Consider the following 9,746-nt stretch of genomic DNA (forward strand, 5'->3'; position numbering starts at 1 on the left):
ATGGTGGCTGTGTCATGTTCTGTTCTGTTGCACAGTGCTACTATATGCACTGCCAGGAGTCGATTGTATGAGTGTAAAAACACAATCATGTCATCTACATGTATAAGCTCACATGTGTATCACTGGAAATTTTCCTCCCCTCACAAAAGTAACAAAAATCGCAACTCAATGATTTTATAATCACCTCAGGTGCATACATGTCTTACATACTCTTCACAATTGTTTTATTAGATTCTATTCCTGGATGTTTAGTGATGTTGTAAGCCTTCAGTTGTGAAACAAGGAAGAAACAGAACTACATGTATTTTAGATATGCTTGTACCATGAATGAAGAGCATGGTTCATAACCTCATGCAGTTTGAAACCACATACATGTACATGTAACTGTATAGTGATAAAAGTTTGTAAAAACAAGTTTTTCTCCCTCCTCACAGTTCCAGCGCGCGATTGAGGAGCAGCAGGAGCTTGAGAAGAAGCTTGTTGAGGCGACGCAGACGTCGACGGCGCTCCACGTGGCCGAACATGAGGACGAGCAGGAGAACTTCACCAGCCTCGACCTGGAGAACAACAAGGACATCACCAACGCTGGCTCCGAGGAGGACCGCGTACCCTTCGCAGACAAGAACAAGATGATGAAGGACAAGCTCAAGGTTTGTAGCACCTTAAGGGGTTTTCCTTCTGTTGAATTATGTGTCAAAACTCTTGTCCAAAGGCACAGCATTACAAGATGCAAGCTTGACGTTCGTTGAAGCTTAAGGCTTTCTTTCTCCTTCCGTATTTTATGAGTTATGTGTATCTTGAGTCCCAGGACACACAAGAACATCAGAATTCATACATGTAGTGCCTTGAGCAATGAAAGAAAGACATTTTCTATTTTGTTCCATAGAAGAACTGTTTCTCATCTCACAACCCTCCCCTATTTTGCCCCCCTTCCACAGCAGTTGGGAAAAGAGGTGGAGATCGCGAAAGATGAGAACAAGCTGAGGCGTAATGACACACATAAACATACACAAAAGACATTTTCCATCAGATTCTCTTCTGTTTCATAGAATAACTGTTGTTAACCTTCCCTGTTCCCCTCCCACCCACAGGAGTTGGGAAAAGAGCTGGAGATTGCGAAGGATGAGAACAAGCTGACGCGTAACGACCAGCTGAACGCCGAGAACGTGAAAGCCGGCCGCGACAAGTACAAGACGCTGAAGCTCATCCGCATGGGGAACACCAAGCAGAGAATCGACGAGTTCGAGGCTTTGTAAAATTGTAGATAACAATCAGTAGATATGGTGGGTTGGTCCAGGGGGAGAATGCAAAATCTGTAGCCATTCGAGCACACACCCACGCATTTGTATAGAGATCACTTACAACCGCTTTCTATCAAAGGAGAGTCCTGTCGAAACAAGTTATAATGTTCTTCAGGACAAACTTAAGATTGCTGTTGTTCTTAATCCTTGAGACGTGAAAGTGTAAGGAGCGGGTAACATCTTTGAGGAAAAGGAAGGTCGTGTGGAGGTCGTTGCGTTTGCCTGCTTTCCAGTAGAGGAAAATAAGGCGAGGGGCCAAATGAATTACGGTATAGGTGTATGCAAATGAGGAGTATGCAAATGAGGTGTATGCAAATGAGGGCGTGGAGCAAAAAATTCAGAAAAAAAACTACTAGTGCTGCCTTGAATCCTAATGATATGAATTAATAGTGACTACAGCGTTTTGGAAGCTGTGCTACTTAATAATAAGTAACAATAGAATGTTGTACAACTTGAGTCTTAGTAGAGAGAGAGAGAGAGAGAGAATACTTTAAAAGCTGATTTAGAAGGTCTAAGAGAGGATTGTTTGCTATATTTCTTTATATATTCCTAGCTTGTTGATTTTCCTGTTTGCCTAGAAAACCAGACTATGAAAGAATAATGAGGATATATTTGCTGTAAGTTTAGAGTACGTTTTCCTGGGCGCAGTGTGTATAAATTAGCATCATTCTCTTCGTTATTTAGTCCATCCTCTGTTGCCTTAATCTATCCTCGATTTACTTTTGTAAGCTAATCGATGAAATAATGATAATAATGTTGTTTCTTGATGGTAGCATCTTGTGATACTAAGGATGATTTGATTCTGCTGTAGTTGTGAGGTTGACTTTATTTTTCCTGTAGCTAGGTTCCCCTCCATTTTTTACCGATAACGAATACACATTACATTTTTCTCTCTCCTTTCTAGTGGTGAATTTGTAAGGTGGGGAAAAGGGTGTATAAAAACTTGTGCAGTGTGATGTGAACCTTACATGTGTATATAAGCTTGCTCACGGTTTTCAAACTGCGCATGCATGAAGGCAAAGATGAACTTGGAAACAATTCTTGTCTGGACCATGCTTGATACATGTACAGGCATGTTTTGTTTACGTTTCAGGAGCCCTCTAATCTCCAAGCAGATCCTAGGGTGGCAAATGGCAGTATCAAATTTGCCAGGCAGTATCCGTTCGCCCTTGGCTGGCATATTAGACCCTCTCTGGCAAATGGATACTGCGAGGCCAATTTGATATTGTTTTTTGCCACCCTAGGATCTGCTTGGAGATCTCTCCACTTTGACATGTAACCCACAGAGCATCACACATGCGCAGTTCGAAACCGTGAGCCGGCTTATTCCAGGCTTGTAGGCTGGGGATGAGGAGCGCAGGATGCCTTAAGTCGCTCTCGAGTGTTGGTGTTGGTGTGTAGAAAGGACTGAACCTCTGTACTTAGTACCGCTGGGGAGCCATTTGTACTCGCAGGCCAGTCTTATAGCAAAAGGGTTAAGGCCCGTTTCCACTGTACGGAGATCCTTGGGCAACCGACGAGCAACCAAAAACCTTCCAAAGATCAATGGAAGATATCATAGGTCTTTGAAAGGCCTTGGAGGTTATTAAAAGATCAATATAAGACCTTGTAGACCTTGGAAAGATCTTTGAAGATCGTTGAGATCAGTTGGAACAACTTTGAGTGTTCACTGAGCAACCTGCGAAGAAAGTTTTGGATACATCAGTGCAGCTTAGACATCCAGGCAATAATATATGCCAAAAAACAGTTACTTAAGCAACTGGATATGGTTTTGGATGCTCGTCGGTGTTGCTCGTGTGGTTTCCCCACTTCAGGCGAGGTTGATTTTCCGTTCTTGTACCTACCCACCAGGTCCGGACAATGGTGTGAGCTGCAGACTAAGACTAAGTCAGCCAGGAGAGTGGTCTGACCTGTGGAGGCAAACTGCACGTAGCGGTTCTTTCCGTTTTTATTCAACTATTGCGATGCCAATTATACACGTGGAGCACTAGGGAGGCATAAAATTCAGCTGGTGCTGTGCTCCACACATTACATAACAAAAAATTTAGACACAGGCAAAAATTACATGAAATACATACAAAATAGCTGTACAATTAAAACAGTGGCGTTATGAAAAACTACTACCTAAATGGTCAACAGGTGTGGTTATGGTTGCATGAGAGAGAAGCTTTTTGGAGTGTTATGGTTAAGATGAATTTTTCTAGCCTCCACCAGGCCTTCCAAAGGGGTTATCGGTGGTAGAATTTAGCAAAAGCAGGGTGAATAACTGGCCAGGAGAGTAAGTTCACAACAAGGGTTACAATTCCACCTAACGGCGTGGCCAAACTACCCTGGCAAGTTATTTTCCCAGTTCGGCTAAATTTTGTTATATTTCAGCCCCTTTTGTTAGTCTGGTGAAGGCTTGAATTTCCCTGTTTATTTCTGATTGGGACCAAACATGGCTGGTTGAGTAGAATGACTCCCCAGTGTCTGAGTGAAACATGTTTTTGTGCATCTTTGTACCTGAACGATTAAGTCCCCAACACCAGAAAGTCTAGGGTGGGTGGTGGGTGTCTAAATTAACATTGTCGAAAGCACAAGAAACAGCAAAGGATGGTTTTTTGATCATTTATAGTCGCAAATTTGGGTAAATTTGGTGCTGCCTGGTGTCCATGTATACACAAGTAGCCTGCAAAATAAGTAATTATACATTCAAGTTGTGTTGTTCACATCCATTGTATTCTTTCTTCATGTAGCTACAGTAGATATTTCTTTGTGCACTCTTGTTAGAATTATACTTTTGTCTCCTTTTTCCCGAGTTATTTAAAGGTCCTATAGTTGATATTGAAGAATGATGAAAGTATTAAAAAAGCACTCACTACTACTTAATAAGTAAGTCTGCAAGAGGATAATTCTGATGTTTTCTAGGTAGCATATTTTTGGATCATTCGTCGCACATGTATCCATTGGTTGGGGTAATAAAAAATCCTTCTGATTGTACCAGTGGTCACTGTGTGGTTGTTTTTATCTTATGATTATTGATAGGATGATCCTTTCAATAACATACTTGATACTTAATAACGATATCCAGTAGTTGTATCTTCAAAAGCAGCTAACTAAATACAAATTGGTTTGCCCTCACATGAGTTACAGTAATTTGGCCTACATGAATGTGTGTACATTGTTTTGCATAGAAATGCACTACTGACATGCACTACTGACATAATCAAAGTGGCAAATATGTACTATTATCCAGTCAATAACACAAATAATCCTATCAATAAGGGGAAAATCATATCCAGTCTCTTGTCATGAGTAACTGTTTTTTGGCGAATCTACATGTACATTTCATCATACTGACCCTTGAACAGCTTTTCATGGATCATAATGAACTGCGTCACATGCTGTCAACATTGAATTCATATCATATTGATTTGTGTCCCGAGTGGCAGCTAAAGTTTGAGAGCCTCGACAGTTCTTGATGTTTCTTAAATGAAGAATTGTTCAGAATCTTATTCAGAATTACATAAGAAGAACACAGGGCAATTCTACAGCTTAGACAAAAACTTAACGTCTATTCTTGTTTAATGCAGAAACTTCTTTGAGCCCTTGTTCATCCCAGCCATCATGGCACCAATAAAGGCACCGGCACCGGCGAGAACCGGGTTAGCCATCACCGCGCCAAACGCAATGAGACCACCAATGACGGACCCAGCTGCCATTGCCTGTAAGTTAGAAAAGCGGAGCGGTGGTGAAATGGCCTAGACGAGCGATACATTACCGATGAAAGCAAGTAAAGCACATTCGATGTAACACTTTTGTCTCTTTTGAAATATCTGTACGTAATGTAATTTATGTAACGTTATGCCGTGATACCATGTAAAAACCACCATGTTATTACACACATGTTGGTTCAGAACTGGTACTACTAGTACATATAATAACAGGTAAACAAGTTTTATAAACATCTTGTAACAGTACTTCATAACCTACCTGTCCGCTGAATTTCACGCCGTACCGACACCAGCGCACGAAGTGCTCGCAGTTTTTAAACATCATGTTGTAGCCGGTCTCTCCCAGCTTAGACCGAGCTCTCTTCACGACCTTCCCACCTGGCAGCGGATCCGTAATCTTGTCCATGCCGTTGTTGATCGTGACTCGGTCGTTTTCCTCAACGTCCCAGAAATCGTCTTCCCGAACCTTGGAAACAAAGGTGATATTTCAGTGATACCTGATACATCTTACCTTTCAATCAATCCAGCAATCTACACGTACCGTGACACATGCTTTCTGTGCCTGAAAATCATCAAAATTCCTCACTGACGGGAGGACATAATAGTAGTATGTTGCCTAAATGACTTTTAAAGATTATGGAAAGTGTTATGTTTAAAATGCACTTCCGTTTCGTATTAGATTAGAAGCGTTCGTTGAGCGCATTCACATCCAGGGCGTATTCCGCATAGCACCCATATTTCTGACATATGATGCATATGACTTTGATATGCCAACGGCTCATTTGTTTATTTGAGTTAACCATCAGATATACTCATGCTCATGGGATGCAATTTCACACAATACTGTAAACTTTAGACATGACTTAAGACATTGCTCAGGCGTTGACCACATGACCTTGATCCAGTACTGATTGCCCTTATTATGTACTTCTTTTTTTTTTATTACTGACGGAACAGTCAAAAGAAAAGAGAAATACAGACGAGATGGCGACGCACTCAAGTTACATCAAACTTATGTCAACGCCGCCATCCAACACATAACATTTGAACAAAGGTGTAAACAATTAACTAACTAAATAAATAAATCAAATCAACAAAATGGGGTAACTTAAGTATAAATCTGGATAAGCGCAAGTCCATTCTCCCCTCCCTTAAAAATATTGGTAGGACACAAGTAAAATCAATCAGAGGTAAAACGACCAGTTAGGACAATGAAATTTTGAGTTAAACTCATAATTTCACAATTAATTTTAAAGCTACAAAAAGATAATCCATAAAGAAGGAGCTGATTTAGATCATAATGAGAAAGAGGGTTTATGTCCAAAATGTGTCCCACCACCCTTGAAAGTTGGCCGAAGAGAAGAAGACGCTGATTAGTGTATAATGGGCAGTGAAGCAAGAAGTGGGAGACGGTTTCGCATCTGCACCCGCAGCTACAAGCTGGACTATCAACAAGTCCTCGACAGAAAAGACTGGCGTTCAAGCCGCAGGTGCCTATGCGAAAGCGTGCTAAGAGAACAGAGGCGTAACGGGGGCCATAACTAAAGTGTCTGACTTTAACAGGGCGAACAGATCTCAAAAAGTGTATTCGAAACATCGGATAGCGAAAGCTGCGTGTTAGGGACTTAAGGAGTACGGAAGAAAAGACTTCGCAAAACGATTTGTAGAAGCGTAGAGTGATCTTAAGTTACTCTTGTTGCGAAGGTCATACGAACATGTTGATGAAAAATTTGGAGGAATTAGGTCAGACAGATAACTGCGAGTAGCACCATGAATGATTTTATGAAACAACAGAAGGCGATGGATGTGTCTTCTGTCAGATAAAGTCTCCCAGCCGAGTTCTTTGCGAGTAGAGAAGTACGACGATCCTTTGACAGCACCTGATACAGTGAGACAACAATAATACTGAATACGTTCTAAGAGCTGAGATTCCTCACATGTACAGCTGTGCCAAACGATATCTCCGTACTCTAAGCAGGGACGAATAAAAGACTTGTACAACGTTTCCAGAACATTCCGAGGAAGTTTAAATTTTAAACCCTTAAAAGTGGCAAGGCTTTTAGAAATTTTGGACAACATATTATGTACTTCACCAATGGATATCATCAAGAAGAATAAAAAACCATGTCAACAATCTATATGAAATGGTTGATTGGAACCGAAGCAAACTACAAGGATAAACAAGAGTTCCGAGATGTCATACCTCCATGAAATATGGGCTTGACATGTAAATGTAAATTTCTTCTTTGATTATGCAAATGAGCTCCACATTAACATAATAAATGCATCGTGATGTGAACTTTTGATTAACTTACACATGTACCAAGTATGAAATTCCCATCATTTACCACTAAGGAGTCATAGAATCTTTGCATTAATTATGCAAATTAGGTCATCATTCGCATAATTGGTATCTGTTGATGTTCCATCTGCCATAGATTACATACATTACATGTATGAAAGTACTAAAGTGTAAAACACTAATTATAGAATTTCCTCATTAATTATGCAAATAAAGTCCTCATTTGCATAATTTGCATTTAATTATGTACACCTCTCTCTCAGCTACCTACCTACCAAAAATGATGAAAATACATTGTTTCTATCTGGACTTATTGGCTTTTAAAGATTTCGCCCGAAAGTCCCCTGCAGTTTCAGAACAAGCTGCTAGGAGGACCAAACCCACACCACTTATTCCTGACAGGACAATCTATCTGTCACCAAAAAATCAAGACCATAGCATGTTCAGGACAAAAGATACAAAAACCGGAAGTTCTGCTGCAGTACCAAGGTCATCCACCAGGAGGCCCATATTTGACCTTGACCTTCGTCTTCCTAAGACCTACCAGCGTACCAAATATCATCACAATCCATAAAGGCGTTATGAAGTTATGCTGACTACAAATGTGCGGAAACACACAGACAGACACACACACAGACAGACACACAGACAGACACGCCAAAAACAATACCTCCATTTTTCATGGAGGTAATTACATAACACACAACAAAACAAACATAAAAACCAACACAAATGACTAAGCTAACAGATCTTTGACCTCCAGTTTGTTATAACTAAATTAATACAAGTCCTCGATATCGTCACTCTATTTAAGGTTTAGCACAACACAATATATATTCCCCATATCCAATACCTCAAAGTGACTCATCTAGTGACTTAAAATGAAGAGTGCAATTAAGAAATCGAAAAAATTATCCTTGCGCAAGAGGATTTTTGTGTCTCTATCTTTGGTCTCCACTGGTCTCCACAAGTCCTGTAATTTGCTGAGTCAACTATAAGACTAAGATATCTGAATCTGTCATAACACACAGACGCCTTGTATTTACCATCTTACCATGACTCCTGCTTTGCCGCCTTTGTCCTCTGTACGGTGGATGACTCTGCCGTTGCCGACATACACCGCCCAATGAGCGTAACCTAGCCTGTGAAACTCTAGCAGGTCTCCCTCTTTACAGCTCGACAAAACATCTTGATTGCGCTCGCGAAACAGGAAATTTTTTTTCTGAGAGAGGAACTTGGTCTGGAAAGTTAGAAAAGCGGAACAGTGGTGAAATGTCCTAGATCATAGTAGATATGGAAGTATGTTACACACATGTTGGTTCAGACCTGGTCAGACTCACTGGTAAAACAGTTTTTGGAGCATCTTATGAAAGTACTTCATAACTTGCCTGTCCGCTGAATCCCCAGTTGTACCGACACCAGTGCACGAAATGCTCGGAGTTTTTAAAGGGCACGTTGTCGCCGGTCAGTCCCAGCTTAGACCGAGCTCTCTCCACGACCTGCCATCCTGGCAGCGCGTCTTTGTTCTTGTCGAAGCCGTTGTTGATCGTGACTCGGTCGTTTTCCTCAACGTCCCAGAAATCGTCTTCCCGAACCTTGGAAACAAAGGTGGCTTTAAAGTTAGCGATATCTGATACATCAACAAGAGTTCCACGATCTCATACCCTCGCCAAATGATGTCAACCCTTCTGGTTGACAAATTATACAATCTTCACAAATTAGAGCCTCATTTGCATGGATTATATCAGTTGATCATATTCTCCACCCAATGACAGCCTTATCTTAACAAAAAAGGCTATTCTAGCAATTCCTCATAAATTATGCAAATGAGGTCATGATTTGAATAAATTATGTTTATTGATGTTCACCTTCACTTAACTTCCAAATGTGGCAAGTATGAAATTCCCAGCAGTTACAAGTATGAAATTATGACAATTTGCCATTAATTATGCAAATTAGGTCTTCATTTACATAATCTATATCCTCATATGTTTTTCTTCGTTCCCAATTACATGTCACATGTGTTTTATTGTTTTAATATTGAACAAATTAGATTTAAAGACTTTCCTCATTAATCATGCAAATTAGCTCCTGATTTGCATACATACCATTTAATTATGTCAAGCATCACTTTAGCTACTTACACACCAAAAAATCACGACAATCCGTCAACCCATTCTCGAGTTATTCTCCTTCGTAAATTTTTTCAACTAACGCTCCTGTAGTTCCAGAACAAGTCGCTAGGGGGCCCAAACTCATGTCACTTCTTTCCTAGCTCAAGAGCTATTTACCACCCAAACTTCGTGACCCTAGCATGTCCAGATCACGAGATATCAAAACCGGAAGTTCTGCTGCAGTACCTAGGAAAGCCGCCAGGATGCCCAAAATCTAATCATTTCTAGGTCTCATGAAGACTTACCCACCTACCAA

General features: G+C 40.6%; 2 protein-coding genes across 6 annotated transcripts in view; one reads left to right on the top strand and one right to left on the bottom strand.

Annotated features, from left to right (window-relative positions):
- LOC109469904 (radixin-like) overlaps positions 1-4,280 on the top strand; it is a 62,277-nt gene extending 57,997 nt beyond the window's left edge. For all 5 annotated transcript variants that reach the window (XM_019768661.1, XM_019768663.1, XM_019768662.1 and 2 more), the window contains 2 exons: positions 435-650; positions 1,092-4,280. In XM_019768661.1, coding sequence (XP_019624220.1) covers positions 435-650; positions 1,092-1,256 — 381 coding nt within the window. In that variant the 3' untranslated portion in view covers positions 1,257-4,280. The remainder of the gene's footprint in view (positions 1-434; positions 651-1,091) is intronic.
- Positions 4,281-4,864: 584 nt separating this feature from the next.
- The window catches only part of LOC109469882, a 7,218-nt gene continuing 2,336 nt past the window's right edge, over positions 4,865-9,746 (bottom strand). Inside the window, exons 4-7 of the mRNA XM_019768639.1 lie at positions 8,705-8,911; positions 8,371-8,556; positions 5,274-5,480; positions 4,865-5,005 (exon numbers count right to left, since the gene is read on the bottom strand). Coding sequence (XP_019624198.1) covers positions 4,865-5,005; positions 5,274-5,480; positions 8,371-8,556; positions 8,705-8,911 — 741 coding nt within the window. The remainder of the gene's footprint in view (positions 5,006-5,273; positions 5,481-8,370; positions 8,557-8,704; positions 8,912-9,746) is intronic.

This window comes from Branchiostoma belcheri, unplaced genomic scaffold (genome assembly GCF_001625305.1).
Source record: "Branchiostoma belcheri isolate BF01 breed outbred unplaced genomic scaffold, Haploidv18h27 scaffold210, whole genome shotgun sequence".
Taxonomy (NCBI): Eukaryota; Metazoa; Chordata; class Leptocardii; order Amphioxiformes; family Branchiostomatidae; genus Branchiostoma; species Branchiostoma belcheri.